At 50.9% G+C, this 26,292-nt stretch overlaps 1 protein-coding gene and 1 long non-coding RNA gene across 3 annotated transcripts in view; one reads left to right on the top strand and one right to left on the bottom strand.

Moving 5' to 3' along the window:
• Positions 1–1,792: 1,792 nt before the first annotated feature.
• Positions 1,793–26,292, top strand: Foxred2 (FAD dependent oxidoreductase domain containing 2). 2 transcript variants are annotated; one of them, XM_052748248.1, is made up of 9 exons: positions 1,793–1,960; positions 2,369–2,932; positions 4,826–5,077; positions 5,820–6,089; positions 6,252–6,418; positions 10,040–10,205; positions 11,235–11,476; positions 12,756–12,926; positions 16,917–19,958. In XM_052748248.1, exons 2-9 carry the CDS (start codon positions 2,433–2,435, stop codon positions 17,147–17,149), a joined length of 2,001 nt encoding a protein of 666 aa, XP_052604208.1. In that variant the 5' UTR covers positions 1,793–1,960; positions 2,369–2,432; the 3' UTR covers positions 17,150–19,958. The 2 variants fall into 2 exon arrangements, with proteins under 2 accessions (XP_052604208.1, XP_052604209.1); XM_052748249.1 differs by lacking the exon at positions 16,917–19,958 and adding an exon at positions 26,160–26,292 and having other exon boundaries at positions 1,793–2,932.
• The window catches only part of LOC128116705 (uncharacterized), an 84,818-nt gene continuing 64,970 nt past the window's right edge, over positions 6,445–26,292 (bottom strand). The window contains exon 4 of the long non-coding RNA XR_008220559.1: positions 6,445–6,777. This is a non-coding gene — a long non-coding RNA (uncharacterized LOC128116705). The remainder of the gene's footprint in view (positions 6,778–26,292) is intronic.

Genomic DNA, 26,292 nt, shown 5'->3' with positions numbered 1-26,292 from the left:
GGTGGTGACGCTAATGATTTCTGAGGTTGGCTTGAGCTGGAGAAAGTGTCTCCAGCCAGTCTGCACAAAGCAGTGTGTCACATGAGAACTGCATATGTTTAAAGGCAGTGTAGGCCTCTCTGTGAGTGCTGTTCTGAACACTTTAGTAATTGTCCCACCTGGGTAATCGCCCCAAGCTTTCTATAAATGGCCTCACCTGCCCCTTCAGAACTGGAATGTGGGTGGAAGCAGAGCTATGTAGATAAACAGGTTCAGTATTGGGATTGCCTTCCTGAAGATGCAGGTTACATCAACATAGCTGACCTTCAAGAATCCAGCAAAGGATGCTGGGTTGTCACCAGGGGTACCGGGAAGCAGAGCAGAAAACAGGAGTTTCTGAAAGTTTCACTGTAGCCCAGGAAAGTCTAATTGGCAGCATCTCTGGCTACAGGTTTTTAATGTAGGGTGCAAAGAACACAGAGTGGTGTGACAAGTGTCATGACCTTCTGGAATGGACTAGAATCCAGATCTTTAGCAGAACCCGTGGCCTAATCCACCAGCAAGAGCTCCCTAGGTGTTCATCAGAAGCTCCCATGGTTCTGCCCTGAGGGTAGTAGATCAATGGTTAGGAACCCAGCTCCGCAGCGCAGTCTGGTTTGAGGCTGGGGTCCTAGCCAGCATTTCATTTCCATCACCAAACCAACTTTCAGGTTCTAGTTCCCTCTGGCACCCGCACATCTCCATAGCAGCTATGAAAGGACATAGTCTGCCTTATTTTGGGTGCGGTACTTTGCCATAGCTCCGATAGACTGAAGTCTCCACAGTGACTACCAAGTAGTTTGTGCCTACCCCCAGGAGTTTTTCTTGCTTTGGTGCAGGCTGTAAAAAAAAAAAAAAAAAAAAAAAAAAAAGCAGCTGCATTCCTGGCTGTGATTTCATCAGGACAATCATAAAGGTATAAATTTTAAAGGCAAATGAGGAAAACTTCAGGTGGGCGGAGTTCCAAAGAAGGCCTCCAGAAGCACTGCTCCTTTTTAATAGGAAGCAGCTCCAGCCATGCAAAGCTGTAGAAAAGTCCTTCCCAGCTCTTTTCCCTAAGAAGCCTCGGCTTTGCTTCACTGCAGTCTGCGTCAGCCTGTGAAGGTAGGTCTCTGTTCTTCACACAGTCACATAGTATTCTTTCTAACCAGGTAACCCACCCTGAGGAGGCCAGCCTGGAGAATCAAATCATCTTCCTCCTTCCATTCTTCTTGCCTACACTGGGTTTCAAATTGAGACTTTGGTTTTAGGATTTAGAAACGGGATCTCCTCCCACTCGAGGCAATCCCCTAACTCATTCTCATGACGGTTGGGCTTACAAGAGTGAGCCATCATGCTGCCTCAAAATCCGCTTAGCTGTGGTCTTGTACAAACCATGTCACTTCTAAATGTGTATTGACAGTCAGTTACAAGGTGCTGGAAATTGATTCCCTTGCCCACCCCTCTGACAACTGGACGATTAAGTTTCTGTTTCAAATAATTGGTTCATCTGTCTTGGCCCCGTTATTCATCGGTCCCAAAACACTGGCCATTTAGTCTTTGGCTACAGTAATAAAGAGAGATAAATGCCAAGATTTTCTCATCTCTGGCACGTGGATTAGTACAGATCAAAAGCAGAGGCCTGGTGTCCCGTCACAGACCTGCTGTTCCCCTGGGTGCCTCTACCCTCAGGAACAGCGCTCTCAGCACGTGCGCGCACTCCGGCCCCGGCCACCCCACCGGTCCCGGCGTGCCGCGCGTGGCGCACGTGACCCCGCCCCCTGCCATTGGCCAGGAGGGGGAGGGGCGTGGCCGCCGTGGCGCGAGCCAGCCGGAGCTGCCCTCCCCTGCAGCCTGCGGTGGGAGCATCGCTGGGCCACCGGCAGCGGCGTGCGGGTCGGGAGCGCAGCCTGGGCACCGCGCACGCGCCAGAAGCAGCGCGGGGTAGCGGAGGCTGCGGCAGGTGTGCCGGGGCATCCTCATGTGATCCAGGGGGCTGGGGCGGGGCCTTAGAGGCCACACCTCCTTCAGGTTTCCCCCACCCACCCCCAGGGTCGAGGGTGGGTGTGCCTCTGCAGGGTCCTAGCTGGGGAGACCCCCAAAAATGTAGGGCACATCCAGAAGGCTTGGCAATTGGGGAAACTGCCTCTCCCCTGGGATGGAAGTTACCATGACAATAAGGGAGTCTTGGCGCCCTGGGAAAGAAGACTGTGGAGATGAGCTGTGGGGATTCAGGATTCCTATGGGCCCTTGATCCCACCTGGACGGGATGGAGGAATGATAGATGAGCCCCTAGGTCTCGGGGCTCGGTCCTGGCCCCGCCCCGGGTCCGTGGGAGGCTCAGGCGCGCCCCGGGTTTCTGGTTCCTCAGGAAAGTCGGCTGTCACCTGCTGCCAGCTACGAGGTGCGAGGCCTCCCCTCTGCTGCGCGGCAGGATGGGGCCCTCGGGGCTGCTGCTGGCCCTAGTCCTGCACCTGGCGGCGTGCTCCCGTCCGCACCGGGACTACTGCGTGCTGGGCGCGGGTCCCGCGGGCCTGCAGATGGCCGCCCTCCTGCAGCGGGCCGGCAGGGACTACGAGGTGTTCGAACGCGAGTCCGCGCCCGGCAGCTTCTTCACGCGCTACCCGCGCCACCGCAAGCTCATCAGCATCAACAAGCGGCACACCGGCAAGGCCAACGCCGAGTTCAACCTCCGCCACGACTGGAACTCTCTGCTCAGCGACGACCCACAGCTGCTCTTCAGGCACTACTCGCGGGCTTACTTCCCAGACGCCAGCGACATGGTGCACTACCTGGGTGACTTCGCGAAGCGCCTGGGGCTCCACGTGCTATACAACACGAACATCACCCACGTGACTCTGGACAAGGATCCACAAGCCTGGAATGGCCATCACTTCATCCTGACCGACCAGAACGGCCAGGCTTACCAGTGCAGGTAAGGACCCCAATTGACGGAGCTGGACCTCACCCAGAATCAGGACGTCACTGAACTGGCCTCGAGATCCGAAAGAATGGGAGAAAGGGGCACCACTTGCTCCCACTGGGGCTCAGTGCCGGGGTTTGGTACAGCGAGCACTTTCTAAGGTATGTCCTTACAAAGCTGTAGCTGAGTATGTCTGGAAAATTCTAACAATTGACCCTCTAGCATTTACCAGGCTTTATTGCCTTCTCTATGATCCTCTGGTGTTGGGTACTGCATATAAGCATAGCTTGTACCCACAAACCCTTGCAGGCAGGTCCAGCCTTTGATACTGCAACACTACATTGTCATCTTCATGATTCAAGTGCAAAAACCATGTCGTCAAGTTACAGAGCACACACACATACACAGCTCTCATGTTTTAAATAAGCTTTGCCAGTTACGTTGGGCCACATTCACAGCTATCGTGGACCCCATGTGGCCTAGAGACCATGGGTTAGACACACCTGATAGTTTCCTAAAATAAGTATCTCCAAAACCCATGCTGAGAAAAGCAGGGTGAAGTGTCCAGCCAGCATTAGACACTGGCCAGTCAGATTTCAGAACAGAACCAGAGCAGAAGTCCAACAAGCATGGCTTCCAGACACCAATGTTACCTTGCTTTGGCTGGGAGGCAGTATGTGGGCACCTCAAACTTGTTCAGGCCTCACAAGAGGATGTTCCCTAATTCCCGTTTTGCAGGAGCAGAGCTGAGGCTCAGTGACCTTGATCACCATGCTGTGTCACACCGCTAACATGGCGGGGCTACATTTGGGCTGGGATTTTGCTGACACCTAAGCCTCTGTTCTTTCTGCTACTCCAGGCTCCCTTCCTGGCTGTCAGCTTCACTCCTGACTCCAGACAAGGGTAGACCTTCTGTTCTTCTGTTCCTGCAGCCTGGAGAAGGGGGAGTGTCCCGACTGGGACTCTGGGGTTTTAGGTAGCTTCGTTAGGGTAGAAAGGAGTGAGGAGCAGAGAAAACAAGGGCCTGTTCCCTGTATGTGTCCCTTCAGTGGATAAGTTCTACATGAAAACTACCCCGTAGTCAAACTATTCTGCAGTCAGCAAAATCCAGAGAGCCGGCTGCCACACACACACACACACACACACACACACACACACACACACACCGCTGTAATCCCCACCAGTATAAAGAGCAGAGCTGGCCATGATGGCACACATGCCTGTAACCCCAGCATTTGGGAGACTGAGACAGGAGGGGTGCCAGATCCAAGGCTAGCCCGTGCGACATATCGAGACCATGTCTCAACAGCAGGACTTTGGGATCAGGCCCTTCTGTACTCAGATTGTGGTTCCACTGCTTTGAAGAGTTCTGATGCCCTGACCCACAGGGCCCTGTGTCTCCTCACCTGTGAAACAGGCGGGGACACCAGCTGAGGAGCGTACGAGATCGAGGAGTAGATAAGATGATAGGATGAACACACTGGCACAGTGGGGCTAGAAGGGGTGTGTGTGTGTGTGTGTGTGTGTGTGTGTGTGTGTGTGTGTGTCTGGCCTGCAAGTCAGGAGAGGAGACTTAATGCCAGGCTGGAGTGCATGCCCCCCAGGGGGAGAGGAACTGACCTCACTGCTGTGTTCAAAGTTAGGGGAAATGTTTTTGGTTTATCACAATATCAATGAGCAAACTTAATCCCCAAGTATGGTATTCTTCCAGTAAAGCATGAAGGACTGTGGCTAGCTTGGAGAGAGGCACACTGGGATGGGCCAGTAAATGGAGGAGGGAGTAAATGGGTAAACATGAGTGGACGTGTCTTTGAGGAGCCTGGAATCAGAATGAGGCTAGGGGAGCCCCACTGAGAGACTGTGTCGCTGAGGAACTGAGTCGTCTCTCTTTGTCCCCACCTGCAGCGTCCTGCTTGTAGCCACTGGTTTATCAGTCCCCAAACTGGTTGACTTCCCTGGCTCCGAGCATGCGGAGGGTTACGAGTCCGTATCCGTGGACCCGGAAGACTTTGTGGGTCAGAATGTGCTGATCCTGGGCCGTGGGAACTCAGCCTTCGAGACAGCAGAGAACATCTTGGGTGTCACGAACTTCGTCCACATGCTGAGTCGCTCGCGGGTTCGGCTCTCCTGGGCCACCCACTACGTTGGAGATGTCAGGTATGCTCCATCCCTGCTTGTGCGTTCTATGCTATCCATCCTGTACCAGTCTGTTTCCCGACACTGTAAGAAGATGTCTGAGGCGGGGCTTCATGCCTTCAGCAGTCCGGCAGTATGTTGCTCTCTCTAACAAGGGCTCACCAGCATCTACCTCAGAGCAGGTGCTATCACAGCAGCAGGCACATATGCCAGAGAGAAAGATTGCAGAACAATACCGGAAGCCAGAACAAGGGGGAGGTCGGGCTCCCTTCCTCTATAGCAACCCTCTATCTGGAACTAACAGGGGACACCAACAGAACTGTCTTAATCTCTTCAAGGGCATTACCCCAGTGAGTTGCCACTAGGATCTTAAGGTTCTACCTCCAAGGGCCTGGGGATATAGCTAAGTTTGGTAGAGTGCTCGACTCCCATGTACTAAAACCCTAGATTCAATCCCCAGGTCCACATAAGCAAGGTGTGGTGACGCACACCTGTAGTCTCAACTCAGCGCTCAGGAGGTGGAGGCTGGAGGATCAGAGTTCAAGGTCATCCTTGGCTACTTAGTGAATTTGAGGCCAGCTTGGGCTACATAGGATCTTCTCTTTACCAAAAAGAAAAAAAAAGGAGAAGAGAAGAATAAAGTTCACCACCTCCCAGTATTACCTACAAAGCCCCACAGGAGGGAGCCCCCCCCCACCCTCACCAGCATTAGACAGCCCCCCTGAACCTTCTTTCCTCTCCGGCCTGCTCGTGGGGCCCCCAGAGCCATCAACAATGGCCTGCTGGACACCTACCAGCTGAAATCGCTAGACGGACTCCTGGAGTCGGACCTGGAGGATCTGGCCCTCGTGAAGGACAGCAAGGGCAAGTTCCACATCACCCTCAGATTCTTCCTGGAGGAGGACAACAGCATCCAGAGTGCCGACTCCATCCCCCTCCCCCAGGATGACAACGACAACTTCGCCATGCGGGTGGCCTACGACCGTGTCATCCGCTGCCTGGGCTGGAAGTTCAACTTCTCCATTTTCAACCAGTGAGTCCAAGTGGGGTGGAGGTGGGGACCCCTCACCAGCACCTTTCGGAACTCCCTGGGGACTCGGTAGACTCCAGAAGAGCACTGCAAGAATGGAGGGAGACACCAAGGGCCTTGTCTCCAGCAACTCTTCTTATTCCTAACAACCCTCTCCACTGGCAGGTCCCTCCGACTCTCCTCAGGGACTGAGTTCAGCAAGAAGTACCCACTGATCAGAGCTAGCTATGAGTCCAAAGGAAGCCGGGGTCTCTTTATCCTTGGGACGGCCAGCCACTCCGTGGACTACCGGAAATCTGCTGGCGGCTTCATCCATGGGTTCCGATACACAGGTGAGCCTGGCTGAAGGACCACTCTCCCAGGACTTCCGACTTCCAGAAGCAGCAAAGGGATGTTTTCGTGGTCCGGGGATATGTCTAGGAAAAGCCTAACAGTCGGTGTCTCTAAGGGTAGCCTGTGACATGCTTAGTCCCACGCAGTTTGAATGGAGGTGTGTTCACGGGGATGGGTGGTCTCACACATGCCACTTTCACAGGGCTAAATAAGGCAGTACCCTAGTGTGTGTCCCTGTGAAGCAGATCCCACAGCATGTGGGAACACCTCAGTGAAAGTCCCAACGGGTTATGTCAATTCTCTTTTGAAACTTCCAGTACGGAACATGTTACTCTTCTATTATCTTGATAATGTTTGCCTGTAAAATACAAAAAAAAAAAAAATTTTTTTTCAGTAATTTGACGCCTGAGGACTAGCTCAGTGGCAGAGCACTCATATAGTGTACCTCAATATGATGATGATGATGATGACGATGATGATGATTCCATTTATTGCATGAGAATAATTCCCAACAAGAAACTGATGCTTTGTGACGTTAAGGATAAACGGAAAATGAAAAGGGAAGGAGAGGAGTAATTGCCAAATGTTGAGTATCTTCTAGAGGCTGAGGACATGCATCCCTGCAGGACCACTGGCACCCTTCACGGTGGCTAGAAAACCTTTCTTTTTATTTTCTTTCTTCTTCTTTTTTATTATAATTAGTGTGTGTGTGTGTGTGTGTGTGTGTGCGCATGTGCGTGTGTGTGTGTGTGTGTGCATGTGTGTATGTATGTGTGTGCATGTGTGTGTGTGTATGTGTGTGCATGTGCGTGCGTGTGTGTGTGTGTGTGTGTGTGCATGTGTGTGCATGTGTGCATGTGTGTGTGTGTGTGCATGTGTGTGTGTGTATGTGTGCGCGTGTGCATGTGTGTGTGTGTATGTGCGTGCGTGTGTGTGTGTGTATGTGTGCGCATGTGCGTGTGCGTGCGTGTGTGTGTGCGTGTGTGTGTGTGCGTGTGTGTGTGTGTGTGTGCGTGTGTGTGTGTGTGTGCGTGTGTGTGTGTGTGTGTGTGTAATATGCGGCATGCATGGGGAAGTCAGAAAATAACTTGCAGGAAGTCCGATCCCTCCTTCCACCATGGGATCAGTCCTTCAGTGTGCATAGCAAATGTTTTTATCCACTGAGCCATCTGGCCAACACAGCCTTTGTTTTTTCTGAGGAAACATCTGAGGGTCAGAGAGATCTGTTCGTGCTTGATTTGGTTTCTGGTTTTTAGAGAGTGTCCTTTCCTGCCCTTTTCTCCCCTCCGTGGAGGAAGCAGTGGACTGAAGCAGCTGAGTGAGCAGTTTAGCTGTTACCCACATTTTTTCGGGGTCAGGTGCCATCAGCTTGGTATGGATTTTACTTGCAGTGTTTGCTTTGAGTTCAGTGGATGGAGGGTCGAGTCTATAATCCTTCTTACCAGGGCTCCAATAGAAAGCTTTCACTCAGCCAAGCGGTGGTGGTGCATGCCTTTAATCCCAGCACTCTGGAGGCAGAGGCAGGCAGATGTCTGTGAGTTCGAGGCCAGCCTGGTCTACAGAGCGAGATCCAGGACAAACTCCAATGCTACATAGAGGAAACCTGTCTTGAAAAACTAAAAAAAAAAAAAGAAAGAAAGAAAGAAAGAAAAAGAAAACTTTCACTCAGGGGCCTGAATGTTGTTCTGTGTATCCTCCACCATGAGCCTAGGGTCCACAGTGCTGAGGCCAGAGAAAGAAAGATGACCTGTAAGAAGTAATGAATGGTAAGGGACTGGAGAGATGGCTCAGTGGTTAAGGCACTGACTGTTCTTCCAGAGGACCCGGGTTCAATTCCCAGCACCCACATGGCAGACAATTATAACTTACAACTGTCTATAATTCTAGTGCAGGCAAAACACTAATGCACATGAAATAAAATAAATAAATTATTTTTTAAAACAGGAAGAAGTAATGGTAGTAAAGCATTTGTATTAAGATCAGGGTATGGTAGCCCAGGCTAGCCTCAAATTCCCAATCCTCCTGCCTCAGCCTCCCTGGTACTGAGATCACAGATGTGCACTGCCACACCTGGTCTGTGTTTTGTTTTCTTCGTGAAGACAATAAGGCAGATGGTGTGGATGGAGAGCGATGGTGGGGCCGCTGTGAAGATCTTCATACCCAGCGGTTTTCTTTGTGACATAAAAAGAGGGAGTGGCAAACCCAGCGCAGACTCGTGGGTCCTCATGCCCTTCTGCACGTGGAGACTTGTGCCCCCACCTCCAGGTTAGGGTGGGCACTGTGGGGACAACTGAGCTGCCTCTGCTGGCTGATGCTTTAGAACGACAGTCTCCGGCTCTCCTGGCAGGTGGCAGTGGTAAACCCGTAAGCTCATCTGAGCATCCCTGGAGGTCAGCTGCCAACCCCCTGGCTTGCATCTTCAGAAGCAGAAAGGTGTTAGTGGGAGAGCCTACTTGCAGCCTCACATGTCCTCAGGTGGTGGCACCTAGCGTGACCCCTTAGCCCGTGGAGTGGGTGCCATATTGCCTGGCCACTACTACCTAGGCCACATCCAGACCCTAGGGGCCTTGAGTCCCCCAGCCTCCTGTTTCCATCTAGTTTGATGGCTTGCTATCACCTCAGGCCTCGGTTTTACTCTTTCTGACCCTCTCCAGCTGGCAGGGAGCACTACGTAGTAAGTCCAAGGCCAGCCTGGGCAACTCAGACCCTGTCTCAAAGTGAAAAGAGCTAAGAATGTAGCCTAGTGACAGAGCAGTTGTCTAACGTGCACAAGGCTCCCGGTTCCTTCCACAGTACCAGAAACAATGGGGAAAAAAGCTCGACGTTCTGAGTCTTGTTCTTGCATGATTTCTCTTCCACCTCCTGGAAAGTCCCACGCCTCAGCATGCTGTCACCCACTCTGCACAGGTCTTGCTTTCTCGAGTGCCAGGCTTGTTCTCCGTCCCAGGACCTCCCAGGCTCCTCCAGCGTCAGCTCTTACACCTTGCAAACTCAGCTTGACCACCCGTCTCCTCCAGGAAGCCAGAGGCCTAGAACAGAGGCCCACCGTGGCTCCCTTCTTATGAACGCCTGATTGTGGCACATCCTCATTGCGCTGGGGTGTTGGATTAGCTTTGGAAGAACAAGTGTCTGTGTTAGGCCATTCCGCGACAGGGTAGAACAGCCCCGGGTGGAAAGAAAACCACCTTGCTGCTGGTTCGGGCAGCCATCGCTTTCTACAAAAGATCTCAGGACAAGACAGGGACAGGTAGATTTGGGCTGAAAAGGAGAGAAGCAGCCTGAGTGTCCATTGGGCTCTAGAGAGAAATGGGGAGGTGGAACGCTCTGTGTCTGGGTTGGATGCACCCAGTGTAAAGGATGGCAGTTGGCCGGGGAATTTCCATGTGCAGATGGCCTCAAGCAAGGGTGGACCACTCAGACCCAAATCCACCCCCACCCATACTTTGCCCGATACCCAAGAGACAGAATCAGAGGGTCCCTGACTGTAGGTGACTGTGAAGAAAGAACATTTGTCATCGGCCTTTTACACACAGCTCTCCCTGCCACTGTTCCCCAGGCCTGAGCCTCCCTCCAGTGAGCCAGGATAAAATCTTGGCCCTTCCTCCCTCTGGCCATTTCAGTGCGTGCTGTCCACCGGCTCCTGGAAAATCGGCACCATGGCATCGCCTGGCCGTCCACAGAGCACCCCATCACACAGATGACCAGCTCCATCATTCGGCGTGTAAATGAGGCTTCTGGGCTGTACCAGATGTTCAGTGTGCTGGCTGACATCATCCTGTTGAAGGAGTGAGTGGCCCTTCCCACTCCATCTCCCCAGACCCCGCTTTACCCATATACCCTGCCCCTTACTTCTGGTACTATTCTGGGTGCTGAGTGGCCCAGTTGTTTCTTGTGCAAAGGAGGCCCGCAGAGGCTAAAAAATCTACACTGGCAGGGAAATCAGTGAGGTAAATACCTCAAGGGCCGTTATGGATTTCTTACTGTGTGGTTTGGGAAGTTAGTTAAGCTCTGTGCTTTCTTGCCTTATCTGCAAAATGAGCATAGCTCCCTTGCAGCATTGAAGGGTGAAGATAAGAGTCCCCTCAGGCAAGGACCAGGTTGTCCCTTTTAGATGAAGTGATTGCTGGCAAATCACGGGACACACAGAGCCCGAGGACGCAGTGCAGGATGTGTGAGGAGAGAGCAAGGGGAGACTCATAGAAGACAGGCAGGTGAGACATAGAGAAAGACCCCTGAGGCAGAGGACATGCCCTGATCCAAACCCTGGCCTCTCCACAGGAAGTTCAGGGACACAGGAAGTCCAGGAACTCAGCACACCACCTTGTTTCATCCTCAGCTCCCCATCCATGAGTACCAGAGCTGTCTAGAGCAGAGTGCGCTTGGCAGGACCCAGTGCGCAGTCGTATCCCAGTCCTGTGGCCCAGCAGCCTCCCACCACAGTCAGTCTGCCCTCAGTGCAGCCACCAGCCATCCTTTAAAAAGAGAGTCACACTGTTGTCCTTGCCCCCGCCGCTCCCCACAGGCCAACAGCTACCCTTCTCCATCCACTTAAACCCACAATCACCCCACACCTCCTTTACTCATGCCCCGTGACCTCCCTGACCCCATGACTCTCATCTCTACCTACAGTGACAAGCTCCTCCCCACTCTCCCCGGGTAGACCAGAAGGCACAGCTGCCACAGTGACATAATAGGGTGGGCGATTCCTGCTTAGTCCACACCCCTGCACCTGTGGAGAGCTGGATGTACCCACCCCACACCCAGTGAGCCCGCACCCCTCCCTGGTCCTGAGTTCCCCCTGGGGTCCCCCAACAGGAATGCTACAGCCTTTGAGTACCTGGAGGAGTTCCCCATGCAGATGCTGGCCCAGCTGGAGACGCTCACAGGGAGGACAGCGCGCCATGGGCTCTTTGTCATCAACATGGAATATGGCCAAAATTTCTCTGGGCCTGAGAAGGATGTCTTCTATTACGACCGGTCCGTGGCACACATAGAGGATGCCTGGCGTTCGAACTTCCTCCACCCTGTCATCTACTACTATAGACACCTCCCCACTGGTGAGCTGGCCTCCACCCTCCCTGAGCTCAGCCTCTTCGGAGGGGGCTCTTCTCGGACCACCTCTGTCTATACAGCAGTCACCCCAAGGCCATACATAACGTCTGCAGCTGACCAGGGGCACCCCAGGGGACCTACGGAAGCCATGCATGATCTCTGGGCACCATGTCATGAAAAGGGTGCAGTCATGTTGTGGTGTCTCCAGGTGGGGGGAGGTGCTGCAGCTAGTGGTAAGAAGAATGGGTGAGGGCAGGCAAGATGACTGGGTGGGTAGAGGCACTTACCAGGGAAGCCTAGAGACCCAAGTTGCAATCCCCGGAACCGACATAAAGGTGGAGGAAGAGAACCGACTCCACAGAGTTGACCTCTGACCTCCACACAGGCTCTGTGGCGTGTGTGCCCATACAAATAGCAACAATAACAATAACCAGACAAGGGCTAAGCAGGCCAGCACAGTACAGAAATGTCACACCAGATCCCTAGTTCTGTCCCCACAGCAGTATGGTCTTGGCCATTTTACTTAACCTCTCTGAGGCTTGCTTCCTGGTCTATAAAATGGGATGGTGATAATTATTCCATACAGGATCGCAGGAGGATATCCACAAAATGCCAGGAGGGCTAGGGCACAGCATAGGTACCATGCCTTTTAGTTCAGAGCTTGAAGGGCCTCAGGTTGAAGAGGGTGCACCAGGCAGGTGCTTGTCACCCCAGTCCTGGGGAGGCTGGGGCAGGTTTGCCACAAACTCAATGCCAGCCTGGGCTGTATAATGAGCCCCTGTCTCAGAACTGAGTATGGTGAGGCACTCCTCGGTAGTCCCAGCATTTGGGAAATAGAGGCAGGAGGTCAGCCTGGGCTACATGAGACCCTGTCTCAAAAGAAGAAAGTGGGCCCAGCTGGGGATTGTTCCCAATGGCAAGTGCAGCTTCATCAGGCAGAAGGCGGGGTGTGGGGAGTACAGAAGTCGGCTGCCCAAACACTGGCCTGCTAGGACTGGTCACCTCCTAGAGTCCAGTTTCCAGGGATGTTAGGCCAGTGGCCTGTGGGCTGAGCCCTTAGAGGGCAGGATCCACAGCAGGGGGAAGTGAGCCTAGATGAGCCCTTGTAGTCAATGGTTCCTGTGCTACACCCAGAAACCACAGGCAACAGGTCTGGTTCCTCTTCCTCCTGCTACATGAAAGTGGCTGGTGGCCAAGCTGACCACAGCCTGACAGAAGCACCATGAGAGCAGGGGGCGGTGCCGGTATGAAGGGCCTGGTCCTCATGCCTCCCTCCTCCCACAGAGCAAGACATGCGATTCCGGCCTGCACAGTGGCTCCTGCCTCGGCCCGTGGCCATCCATCACATAGTGGAGGACTTCCTGACTGACTGGACAGCCCCTGTGGGGCATATCCTCCCCCTGAGGCGCTTCCTGGAAAACTGTCTGGACACAGATCTGCGAAGCTTCTATGCAGGTAACCAAGTTCCCAGGAGGGCAGAGGGTGGGGCAAATGCCTTAGTGTTAGAGTGCTAGTATGCGTGGGTTTGAGCCCTAGCACAGGAAACGGGAAGGGAGGAAAGGGAAAAAAGAAGGCAGGAGACTATGTAATGAACTACAGACTATCAAAATTGATTGTACAATTTTGAAAAAGATGCAGATGAAACAAATGGAAATAAAATAGTCTTGAAATGAGAAGCTTGGTATAAGGAGCTGGTGGTGCATTAGACAGAGGTAAAGAGAGAATTGGTGAATTGGAAGGCAGATCTGACAGGGAAATACAAAGAGGAGCCTAAGGCAAGAACTCAAATGATCTAGAGGAGAAAGTGATAGAAACAAGCCAATATTCTTGTCCTTATAAACCCCTGGATGTTCCAAACCCAATGCCTTTTCTATTATTGAGAGGACATGTCAGACGCCTATCAAATGTGCGACACTATTCATACCAAGTCAAGTTAGAGACCGACTCTAGTCTAGCCCAAGAGCGAGCATCCTGCTTTATCCTGAGTCTACTTTGAAATGATGGTTTAGGAGCTGATCTGCTACTGAGTGACGTCCCGGCCCTGATCTTCCTATCTCCGTTGCCCATAGAGCCAGAGCTGAGTACCTTTGCCCTTCTAGCGGTCTGTGAGCAGCCAACCTTGATCATACACCAACCCCTGAAATGCCTAGAAACGAGAGCCCTCAGCTCCAAACGGCCTGCCCATTCCCCGAGGCTTCAGGAGTCCACAAAAGTCCGGTGGCATATTCCCACCCCGAGTCACGGTTCCACTGATGTATCCTCCCAGCTCTGTTACTGCCCTGAGCTGGGATGAATCCTTACAGCAGAAGGCCAGCTGCCATTTACCCATGGGACAGCTGCTAGCTCGGTCCTCAGCCTCTTCTGGGAATCGGGAACCCTGGGTCCCACAGAGAGGTGACATCATCAGAAGGTCATGCTGGCTAAATGGCCATGTGGCTGCCCTTGCATCTTTTCTCTTCCCTGGCAAGGCCTCTGTCCTGGGGGTCAGAGAGGAAGCAAGAAAGGATGCCCCATGTAACCCTCACAGTATCTTTCCTTTTTTTTTTTTTTTTCTTTTTGGTTTTTCGAGAAAGGGTTTCTCTGTGTAGCTTTGCGCCTTTCCTGGAACTCACTTTGGAGACCAGGCTGGCCTTGAACTCACAGAGATCCACCTGGCTCTGCCTCCCGATTGCTGGGATTAAAGGCATGCACCACCGCCGCCGCCGCCGCCGCCGCCGCCGCCACCACCACCACCACCACCACCACCCAGTTATAGTATCTTTCTTTGTATTGCGCCCCCCTTTTTTTAGCTAAAAATAATAGAGAAAGTGAAAAGTCTTCCCCCAAAGATGCAGAAGGACTCTATGAAGGCTCTGACACTCTGCCTTCCCGTCCCACCTCTAACTCCTTGAGGGACTGAGCCGGTGTCTGTCTCATCACCTGTTTCTCAGTCAAAGCTATGCAAGTGTTGTTGTGTTTCCCCTGCACACCATGGAGGCTATGGTCCAAGACCCCCAGTGAATGTCTCATAGATGGAACCAAATTTCATGTTTTCAGCCAGTGCCTTGGAGTCACTCACTTCAGGGAATCCCATACTGAAATCTCACCACAGACTTGGCGATTGCTGGCACAACACTTTGATGTTAGAATGTGTGTGTGTGTGTGTGTGTGTGTGTGTGTGTGTGTGTGTGTGTGTGTGCTTTTTCCCCTCTCATGAATTCCCAGATGGAAGGTGCATTTTACCATAGCATTTAGCAACTGCACACACAACACAAGACTCTGGTTGGGATTTTTGTTTTTGTTTTGTTTTGTTTTCGAGACAAGATTTATCTGTGTAAGACTTTTTTGTTTTTCTTATTCTGAATAGAACTATCAGCTTTTCACTTTAAGGAAGTACTTTATGGTTTCCCTTTGGCCTAGCCAAATTGCTGCATCTCTGCTCTTAAATTTTGAAGCCATTATTAAACAAGATAAAATAAGACAACTTAGTTTGCTTTCCATTTCTCTGATAAAACACCGTGACCAAAAGCAATGAGGGAGGAAAGTGTTTATTTTGCTTACACTTCCAAATTACAATTGATCGTGAATGGGAGACAGGAACCTGGAGGCAGAACTGAAGCAGAGGCAATGAGGAAACACCCTTACTGTTGTGCTCCCCATGGCTTGCTGAGACAGCTTTCTATGCAGCCCAGGACACCTGCCCACAGTGAACTGGACCCTCCCACACCAACCTCTAATCAAGAAATGCCCCCGCAGACTTGCCTACTGATGGCAGCTGATGAAGGCAACCCTTCAATTCAGCCAGCCTGGTGGCACACGCTTTTGATCCCAGCACTGGAGAGGTAGAGGCAGGCGGATCTTGAGTTTGAGGCCAGCCTGGTCTGCATTGTTGAGTTCCAGGATAACCAGAGATACGTAGAGAGACCCTATCTTTAAAAGAAAGAAAGAGAGAGAGAGAAGGAGGGAGGGAGGGAGAGAGGGAGGGAGGGAGAGAGGAAGGGAGGGAGGAGAAGAAAAAGTTCTCTCTTCCCAGATGACCCTACTCTGTGTCAAGTTGACAAAAAGACTAATCAGCACATAAAGGTTCCCTAACTCAGGTCCATCATGACATTGTGATGGTCCTGTTGATGGAAATGCTACTAAGTGTGGGTATACAATATGATAACCAAGATGGCTACTAAGTAACTAGTGGGTGGAAAGTATAATCAAAAGTGGATGCAGGAATGACTCCCATCCCTGTTAACCAGATGGCTACCAAGTAACTCATGGGTTGGGTATAGGAGGTGGCTACCTGGACTAAGAAATGATTCCCATCCTATAAATCAAGATGGTTACTAAGTAACTATGGATGGCTAGATGATTCTCATCCTGGGTGGGCTGAAACAGAAAGGATCTAGATTTCATCACACTACGGGATACACAGTTTAAGACCTGAATAGTTTATTTCTCCAATTTCAGTCCAATTGTCAGATGGTTGACTGTGGTGAATGACTGAAACCATGGGGCGGAGGGGGGGGGGGTAAACATGGCACCGGAAGCATGACCACCCAACTTAGCTGAAGGCTTTCTTCCCACCTCCCGACTTACTACAAGGAACTGCCTCTAGCTTTTGTGAAGGTTCTTCCTGGTGCCTTCGCTTTGCTCAAGGATTCTTTTAGTGGTTTCTTCAGATTTCAGAAATAATACATACCCATAGCTATTTTGTCACTGATGAAATTTAACACGTGCATCGGTGTTCTGCTGTGGTTCAGATAAGGATTTTCCCGTTTTATCAGTTTTTCTTCCCACAGTTGGGAAGAGGACTCGTGTGTGTGTGTGTGTGTGTGTGTGTGTGTGTGTGTGTGTGTGTGTGTGTGTACACACGTGTGCATGCTAGTGTGTGTATATGCAACATCTCTCAAGAATTGAGTCTCTTCTTCTGCCAGTACTCAAACTCAGATCGTCAGACTTGGTAGCAAACACCTTTACTATTGAGCCATCTTACCAGCCCATGAAAAGGACTTTGTGTGTAGTGTTTGCAGCTCAGATATTGTTACAGGCAGTGCTGAGTGGGGCTGACTGCTGAGCTCCCTCCACACAAAGGCCAGCTTCCAGATGGACAGCTGAGGGTCATCTCTGGAGAGGTGGCTCCTGCCCTCTGGTTCCTTGCCAAGTTCTGGGACCCATCATTTCTGTGGTTTGCTTCATTTTGATATCCTGACCCATGACCTCTTCAGGTCATATGTCCCCAGCATGGCCTCTCCATGCTTCTCTCCACTACCTGACCTGACAGCTTCTTTTGCTTTTTTTTTTTTTTTTTTGGTTTTTCGAGACAGGGTTTCTCTGTGTAGCTTTGCGCCTTTCCTGGAACTCACTTTGGAGACCAGGCTGGCCTCGAACTCACAGAGATCCGCCTGCCTCTGCCTCCCGAGTGCTGGGATTAAAGGCATGCGCCACCACCGCCCGGCTTCTTTTGCTTTTGTACAGAGTCCTGTTTCCTGTTCACCCTCACACGCCAGAGGCTGCCCCCCTTTTGCCAGCAGGGGTACCTGAAGATGCAGGGACTTTCAATCACCAAGAGCCTTCAGCAACATGGTGTGGAAAGCAGGCTCCTGCAGGACTACACAGCCATGGAGGACAGCAGCGGGTGGCCTGGTGACCACCCCTCGGCTCCAGAGCCTCTGACCCAGTCCCTTGACAGCAACAAGGAGGAGCTCTGAACATCCTCGTCCAGGCTATGGAGTCTGGCGCCTCCCCGGGGCCCTTTTCCCAGGCTCTCCCACCTTTCCGGCTGCTGAGGACCATCAGAGACAACAGACGACAGGACAGGCTATGGAGTGCCGAAGGCTGGGACACGGTCACACAGTGGCGTCCCTTCCTGTGCTGGCCCCTGGGTGCTAGATGCAAGGTTAAGAGGGGGTTATCTTCTGTCAGGTATGAGATGCCTTCCACAGCCAGCCTGTGTCCAACTAGGAGCATCACTAAGTACCATGTTGGTCTGGTGTGTCTGCTGCTAGGACCAATCTCCTTTCCCTTCTCGTTCACTCTGCAGATGGGCTTGGATCTGCCCGGGGAACAGCTCTCAGCTGAAACCCCCTCATTTCCATAGCGGGGATGTTAGAATGAAAACTTGAGGTCTTCAGCCATGGGGGTAGACAGTTGGGATCTCTGCTCCTCAGCACAGCTATGGACCCAACTCAGATGGCTCTCAGCAGAACTCCAGTCAAGCTGGGCATCACGGGCCCAGAGCGCTGGCATAGGGTAGAGACAGCCAACTCCTGCAAAGCTGTCTGCCCAGCTGGCTTCTCAGGAGCAGGGCACCTCAGAGCTGTCCTGTGCCCAAGATCACACTCCCGGGGATCAGCAGCCTCTGTGTCCCTCTCCCACATCGCTGTCTGGCATCCTGAGCCATGTCTTCCTTGAGACCTGCCTGGGCAGGTTTAAGGTGTTGTTGTGCCTGCTGCCTTGGGCGTGGAAACATTGACACCTGCCGGCTCCTGAATGCCTTGATGTTCCTCTCTTCCTCCTTGCCTTTCCTTACCAGAATCCATGCTCAGCCCACAGATTAGTCTCACTGATGAATAAGCCATGAGGGAAGCATTGCCCACAAGGGCAGATGGTGATCACATGATTTCCGACAGCCCCCGAGCGCAGGTACTGTTTCTCACCAGCCCTCTTATTCTTCATGGAGTCCACTCAGACATCCAGGGACATGTCAGCCCAAAGCCCCTTCCTGAGAGCGTCCTCTTCCCCACGGAAGAGTCTTGTCTGGGTCCAAGCCCTCTTTTTTTTTTTTTTTTTTTTTGGTTTTTCGAGACAGGGTTTCTCTGTGTAGCTTTGCGCCTTTCCTGGAACTCACTTGGTAGTCCAGGCTGGCCTCGAACTCACAGAGATCCGCCTGGCTCTGCCTCCCGAGTGCTGGGATTAAAGGCGTGCGCCACCACCGCCCGGCCGGTCCAAGCCCTCTTGACCACCTGACCTGCCTGCAGCCACCCTCCTCTCCGGTGCTTACCAGATTCTAACAGGGCAATCCAACAACTTCATGCCATCAGGAGCAGGAGGAGCTGTGTACCCCTGTACCTACTTAGGGTAGTTTACATGGAGCCAAACCTAACTGAATCATCCCTGACCCAGGATGTCAGAGTCCCCATATTTCACCCAGGTTGATTGACAAGCCAAACTGGGACCCTGCCATCCCACCCTCTTTTCCAAAGCATTTTTAAATGAGTCATTGATTCAGTGCTACCCCATGAAATCGAATCCTGTTCCTCACATCTCACCCTCCACTCACCAAGGCTGGCTGAGCCACTAGTTCAGTGCCTTCGCAAGCAGCTAGCTGGCTGACACCCTTGTATGTGACATCTGCTGCTTCCTGTCATCTGCCAGATCGTTGATTCCGTCAAACTATCGGGCAGGCTCATTTGTTTTTAACACGGAGTTTCTGTTCTTGCTCAGTTGACTAGAGATGGCTTCTACTCCCCCCCCCCCATAGGGTTTCACCATGTCCTGGCCTAGTACTTATTACATAGCCCAGCCTGCACTTGGACTCATAGTAATTCTCCTGCCACCGCCTTCCAAGTGTTGGGATTATAAGCTTGAGCCACATAAGCTTTTTTTAAGATTTATTCTTAATTATGTGTACTTGTTTGTGTCTCTGTGTGGGTATGTGTACATGAGTGCAGGTACCCAGAGGCCAGAAGAGGGTGTCAGAGCCCCTTAAAGCTGGAGTTACAGGAGGTTGTGAGCCAGCATATGTAGAGGCTGAGAACTGAGTCTTCAAGTCCTCTAGAAGAGCAGTAAAGCGCTGAGCCAATTCCTCCGGGACCCCTCCCCCATAACTATATTAAAGAAATGATTAAAAATAAGGCAAACTGGATGTGGTACACACCAATATCCCGCACTAGGGTGGCCAAGGCAGGAAAATGAGGTTCAATCAAGGCCAGCCTGGAATACATGGAGAGTTCCAGGACAGTATGAGCAACTTAACATGATCCTGTTTCAAAAAGGAAAATTTTAAAAAGGCAAAAATAGGCTGAGTGTGGTGGTGCATGCCTTTAATCTCAGTACTCCCAAGGCACAGGCTGGAGAATCACTTGTGAATGAGTTCAAGGCCAGCCTGGTTGACCTGGCAAGTTCCAGGCCAGCTAGAGCGACATAATGAGACCCTGTCCCAAAAATAAATGAATAATTTTTTTAAAAAAAGCATGAGCAAGAATAATTATGGTGAAGGGACTAGTATAAATAAGTGAGAAATACTAAGTAATTTTTCATGATCATCTCTTAAATGGGGCAGGGAAGGACTGATGATGTGCCTATACATGTGACCTTACATGAGACAGGGCACCAGGTGAGAGGGAGCAGCAGCTGGAGCTGCTTGTGGCTGTGAAGATAGGAAACCACAGGGCCTTAGCAGTGGCGCTGCTGGGGCTGTGGGACAAGGTTCTCTTTTCCTCTTTTGATCAAGTTTGTGTTTATTTTTCAAATGTGATTATATACTACTGAAGTAAAAATACATTTATTTTTAAACCATTTTTTCTGCTCTTGAATTTTGGGATTTCTGGGAAGGAGTGGACATGAGAGCCCTTGCAAGGGGCTGTGTTCTGGTGTGATGGTCTGGGTGGTGCCCCGGGTGGGTTATCCTAGATGGAATCACTAAAAGGAAGGAGCACCACCCATCAGGATGTAGGCATGCTCGGAGGCAGAGTGTGGTAGACGCACCTGTAAACCCTAGCACCTGGGAAGTGGGAGGTAGAGGCAAGAGGACCAGAAGTCTAAGGTCACCCTGGGATACACAAGACCCTGTCTTTAAGAAAAGAAGAAACAGCACATCCCAGCCCAGGCACAGGCAGAAGCAGGCGGGTATCTGTGAGTTCAAGGCCAACCTGGTCTACATAGGGAATTCCAGACCAACAAGCTACATAGTGAGATCTTGTCTCAAAAAAGGAGATGGGGAGCTGCCCAAGCTAAAGGAAGTGAGAAGTTAAGCCATGTGCTTCTCACATGGAGTCTCTAAACTAACCACTGAGCACAGCATGGCCATCCTTGGAAACATCTCCCAAATGATAAGAAATCAGGCAAAATTCCTCCTCTGAAAGAGGCTCCTCAAGGCTGATCTACAATGCCTTGGATAGCCCCAAATTCCTTCAGTCTGATAAAAGTGGGGGTGTCCCTGAAGTCTGCCTGGAAACCAGTGGGCTAAAAAGTGAATTTGTGGCCTGGGGATGTGGATCAGTTGCCTAAAATGCAAAATCAGTTGCCTAAAATGCAAAATCAGTTGCCTACAAAAGCCCTGAATTTATGATTATCCAGTATGGTGGCACACAGCTGGAATCCCAATGCTTTCAGGAGGCAGAAGCAGGAGAATCAGAAAGTTAAGGTCTTACTCAGCTATATAGTGAGTTTGAGGCTAACCTAGCATACATTAGATATTTTTTAAAAGCCCACATAAACTAGATATAATGTTAAAATCCTATAATCCGCACTTCGGAGTTGAAGGGAGAGGAATCAGTAGTTCGAAGCCAACCTCAGCCACATTTGAGTTTGAAGGGACTACATAGACTTACCTCAAACCACACACACAAGAAACCACGTGGCAGAGACCTGAGACCTGCCTGCAACCGCAGGAGACCTTAAACCCGGACCTAGGCACACCAGGGAAGTATAAGACCTGCGTGAGTAATTAAGTCCCAGTCACCAATAATGCGTTGGTGTCACTTTAAGGAAAGGAACCAAAGCACATCCCCTCAGTGTCATTTCACCAAGAGTGAGATTGATTTGAACTCTCGACTTCATGCTCCCTCTGTCTTCCGTCCTCTGTCTGTCTGTGGTATGAGTCTGGATCTGTGCCTGCCTGAAGGCTGTCTCTCTCTGAGTGTGTCTGAGTGTGTGTCTTTAAGGAAGGGCTTTGCTCTCTCTTTTATTGGATAGTGCAGAAAGCTGTTTTATGGGGGAAGGAACGAGGCGCTTTACAGAAATCTTGAACAGAGTTTTCCAAGGGATTAAGTCACTGGCTCCCACTGACACCAACTGACCCAGACCACAAACACCACTACAAACATCACTGTTTATCAAGCAATATCCGTGTGATGCAGTCAACATTTATGGATATTTTTATAAGACTGCTTCCACCATGTATTTGTTGTTTCCAGCAAATGATTATAGTAACATACATACACTACTCTTGGATCAGGGGCATGGAAAAGTACTTAGTTTAAGATTACAGCCAAGCATGGGTTTAGGTTGTAAAGGTGGATTCCACCGGAAATCCAAGACAAGTAACGTTGATTGTTACATTGTTCTCTTGAGGGCAGGTTAAACAGGCTGAGTACATAGAGGGACAGCACTCTTAGGTCTTAAGCGACTGCAAGGTGTGAGATACAGCACAAGTTCCAGTTTCTTAGAATGTAAGAGGCATTTTTAACATAATGCATTGCCACAGCACAGCTCCACCCCAACAGAGCCTGAGAGGCCCTGAGCCAAAACCACCCAGGCAAGCTACTACAGATTCCCGAATACAGAAACTTAGGGGCAGTGTTTGCCGCTTAGGCTGTCAAATGGATACGTTGTTACACAGCATCTGATGACTATACATGCTTTACACGGATTCCATTCTCACCAAGACCACCTGAGTAGAGATGACTGTCCTCACTCTAGAGTTAGACATTGTGAGCTGCTGCGTCAGGCACAGAATTGAACTGGGGTCCTCTGGAAGAGCAGTGCTCTTACCTGCCGTCTTTCTAGCGTCAAAGGTGTTTGGTTTTGGCTCACAGTTTGGGGGTACAGTCAGCCATGGTGGAGAAGGCGTGGCCTCTGGAGGGTGAGGCTTCCGGTCACATGCATCCCCAGTTAGGAAGCAGAGAGAACTGGTTCTCAGCTCACTTCCTCCTTTTGCATTCAGTTGAGGAGCCCGGCTCATGGTATGTTTCTACCCACATTCTGGGTAGCTCTTCTCTCTTCCTTAAACCTTTCTGGAAACTCCTTCATAGACATGTTATGTTTCAAGGATGACTCTAAATACAATTCAATTGACAATGAGGATTAACTACCATGGATGGGCGCCTAGTCCTTACCATCCTCCACACAGGCTGCCTTCAAGTGAACAATGAGTGACAATGCTTTTTCCTTTTGTTGGGGTGCTGTGGTTATGCATGCCTGTTTCCTTTCAATTTTTTATTAATGTTTTCTTTTCTCACCAACTTCCATGGGTTTTGTTTATTGGGGGTTTTTGTTTTTTTTTTTTTTTTTTACATTTTATTTAGTGTGTGTGTGTGTGTGTGTGTGTGTGTGCGCTCACCACAGCAGTCATGTGGAGATCAGGACAACGTGAGAGAGTCAATTCTCCCTCCTACCATCTAAGTCCCAGACACTGAACTCAGATCACCAAACTTCTCAGCAGGCACCTTTATCCACGGAGCCATCTTGCTAGCTCGAGAATTCTCAAACCTAGAAGGACATACAGTTCCCACGGTGGGGTTGGGGGAGGTGAAGGAATAGCTGAGTGATACTGATTACATACCAGGTACCGACTGAACCCCCTCCTCCACAAAGGCATGGCTGGTGACTCTGAGTGGGAAGGGGACCCCTAGACATCAGCCCTTGGCAGGTCCCAGTCTCAGTGCCCTCTGCTCCACAGCCAATCAGAACATCAGCCACCAAAGCCAAACTGGATTCTTCTCTCAAAAATAAGCCATCGACGGCATCTTTCTGCTGCAGATGCTTATTTTTAAAATACGGGGGGAAACGCTGACTGGATAAAGATCTCTGTCAGACTGCGGGCTTTAAAAAAGCATTTCGTTCAAGCTGGCAGCCCAGACGGAATGTAAATCTGCTACAGAGCCAAGCTGATGGGCAAGTAGGAGATGCTGCAGTCCAAGTGTCTAGTCCAAGTGCATCATACGACCAATCCATCAACCCCAAATAAAAAATAGCACGCAACAGATGTACTTCAGCAAGGAAGAAAGGAACAACAGGCGAGCCTGTCTCGCTCCCTCCCCTGGTCTGCATAAATAAGTCTGCTTTGCTGGCTCTTCCTCAGAAGCCCCATTGCAAAATCTTCCACACGTCTGTCACCTGCTTCTTCATTTCTCTCTGAGATGCTATCATCGCTAACCTAGTCTCTCAAGTTGTTTCAAATCATCGGGAAATAATTGGATGCGGAAAAAAAAAAAAACCACCCTCAGGAAAAGACGACAGTGAAATATCTCAGAGTGTCCAGAGTGTGGCGTTATCGTCTGGCCTTGCGGTTTTGAAACAAAACAACCACCAAAACGAATGAGGTGATCTCTACCACCAGCTGCACTGAGGTTTAAACAAGTGTGTTGGGAGATGTACCCAGAAGCCTTGCTCTAAGACACTGCCATAGATTACAGACGGTCCCAACTCTGGCCACCACGGGGGGGTGTCCGTGCCCTCCTGTTGAATCATGGTGGGCCAAAACAGAGAGGTAGAAACAGCGATGCCCCAGGTACCCAGCACAGCCTTAGGAGATGGACAGCTCCCGCAGTGCCACCCTGTGAGGAAGACTCATGGAGAGAGAGGCCCACGAGCACGGGAGTGAGACACCTGGCTGGGCTGCCAGCCGGCTCCACAGCAGCCCTGCGAGTGAGCTACATGGAAACAGGTCCCCTGGCTTACTTGATTATCCCTAGTGCAGCATTTGGCAAACCTCCATCTAAAGAAATATTTCTATTAAAATTCATAACAGGAGCAAAATGACAGTCATGAAGTAGCAAGGAAAATGATTTTATGGTTGGGGGTCACCACAACATGAGGAACTGTATTAAAGGGTCCCAGCATTGGGAAGGTTGAGAACCACTGAGTTAAAGGGTACCGTGTGGAACAGAGAATCTCAGCAATTACCAAGTACTGCCCAAATTTCAGTTCTCTCTGAGTCCCTCAGCCTCCCCCCCCATGTCTCTCTCTCTCTCTCTCTCTCTCTCTCTCTCTCTCTCTCTCTCTCTCTTTCCTATACTCTCAGCATCTGAGAGACTGAGCATAAAGATCACAAGTTCGAGGCCATCCTGGGCTACACAGCAAAATCCTTTCTCAAAAATATTTCTAAAATTAAAAAAATAATGATAAAAATAAGGGCTAAGGACGTGACTTAGTTAGTAGGAGGGCCGGCCTGACATGCAGGAGATCCCAGCCCCACATAAGACAGGCTTGTTGGCGCCAGGAGTTCAAAGTCACCCTCCACTGTACAGCCTACTTGAAGCCAGCCCGGGCTCCATGACACTCTGCCTCAAAATTAATACCTAAATAAAGATAAAAAGCCTCATTTTACTCTTGGTGGGTTCTCTGCCTTATTCCCAGTGGGGTGGCCACTGCTGCACCAAACCTTAGACTCCAAAATAGAAGCCAAGTGACCTTGTGGGCCAGTGGTTCCTTTGAACAGAATGCCAGTCATCTCTACAGAAAGGAAGCGGGTCCCTTGAGAATAAAAACTCTTTTTTGAGATAGGGTTTCCCTATGTGCCACAGGCTGGTCTTTACTTATTTCGATTCTTCTGCCTCGGCCTCCTGAGTGCTAGGACGACAGACGTATACCAACATGCCCTCCTGGCCATGTTACCTCTTATTTTAGACATTTAAAGATACACAGAGCGGAACTGTTAGGTATAACCTTTTGGGGGGAAGGGGTGTATCCGAGTTTGAGTTCCAATTCTGCCACCAGGTTTGACTTTTAATCTTGGGCTCTCTCGGCTTTCAGTTTCTCTCATCTGTAAAATGTTACTAACAACAGCACTTCACGTCCTCTGAGATAAAATGAGTTAAGCTAGGTGTGGCGGCGCACCTCTGTAATCTGGACACTTGGGGGACAGAGGTAGAGGGATTGCCACAGGCTCAAGGTCAGCCAGGACTATGGAGCAAAACCCTGAAAGCCCTGTCTCAAACAAAACAAAAAGAATTAGAACAGGTAATGTGCCTGGACAGGGAGCCTGAGGTGAGGACCGCAGAGGGCTGCCCCTTGTTCGTCACCCTGAAGCTCCAGCCTTTCTGTGATACCAGCATTGCTATAGAGGAGGACTGATGAAGCATGCTGAGGTGGCCTGAGTCACTCCCTGAGGCAGAGGAAGAGAAGGGCCCTGGGTGGAAATGGCTCCCACTCTCCAGCACAGCCCTCCTCTGCCCACGGCTGCCTCCTGCTGAAGGACCAGTGAGGAGGAGCAAGCTGGGCAAGATTTGGCAAAGAGGAAGGAGCCTGCGTCCTCTTCTCCTCACCGCTGCAGGTTTGCCTTGCCCTGCAGAATCCCTGCAGCCACCAGCCCTGACCCCCAGTAACACACAAGCAGCCTGGCCCCGGAATTAGCCTGCTGCCCAGGCCACCTCCCTCGTGCATGGAACTGGAGGGGACGTTGTGCGCAATCGCTGGAAACAGGACAGTATGCAAGCCACAACTGGCACGAAACTGACTTAGATTGTTCTGCCGTGGAGCTAGAAACATCAGAGGTTACCAACAAGATGGAAACCGGGCCAGGAGAGGCACTCGTCTTTGATTCCTTCACTCTAGAGGCGGAGGCAAATGGATCTCTGTGAGTTCCAGACCAGCCTTGTCTACATAGAGCATTCCAAACCAGCAAAAACTACATAGTGAGACCCCAGTCTCAAAAAAAAAAAAAAAAAAAAAAAAAAAGTAAAAACAAACATCAAGCAAAAAAATGTCCTCTAGGGACACCCCTGTGGGTGTGGCCTGCCACCCCATACTTTTGTTGGCTTGTTTCCTTTTCTCAAGGTGCCTCCTTCATACTCTGACGTCTCCAGTGTCCCAATCGCTGAACTGCGACTGTCCTGCAGCCCTTTCCTCTGCAGCCCAGCCCTGCAGGGTTTAGGGAGCCTGCGCCCCCGACTGCCAGCGTCTCCGAGAG

The sequence above is a fragment of the Peromyscus californicus genome, unplaced genomic scaffold, assembly GCF_007827085.1.
Source record: "Peromyscus californicus insignis strain IS unplaced genomic scaffold, ASM782708v3 Scaffold_20__1_contigs__length_68692818, whole genome shotgun sequence".
In the NCBI taxonomy this organism is placed as follows: domain Eukaryota; kingdom Metazoa; phylum Chordata; class Mammalia; order Rodentia; family Cricetidae; genus Peromyscus; species Peromyscus californicus.
This window is presented reverse-complemented; position numbering and strand designations above follow the sequence as displayed.

What these genes read in the sequence shown, in the direction of transcription:
- Foxred2 (XM_052748248.1), top strand. Translation starts at nt 2,433, where the DNA reads ATGGGGCCCTCGGGGCTGCTGCTGGCCCTAGTCCTGCACCTGGCGGCG. An exon ending in CCATGGGTTCCGATACACAG is followed by an intron (nt 6,419 to 10,039) that starts GTGAGCCTGGCT and finishes TGGCCATTTCAG; the next exon opens with TGCGTGCTGTCCACCGGCTC. An exon ending in GACATCATCCTGTTGAAGGA is followed by an intron (nt 10,206 to 11,234) that starts GTGAGTGGCCCT and finishes GTCCCCCAACAG; the next exon opens with GAATGCTACAGCCTTTGAGT.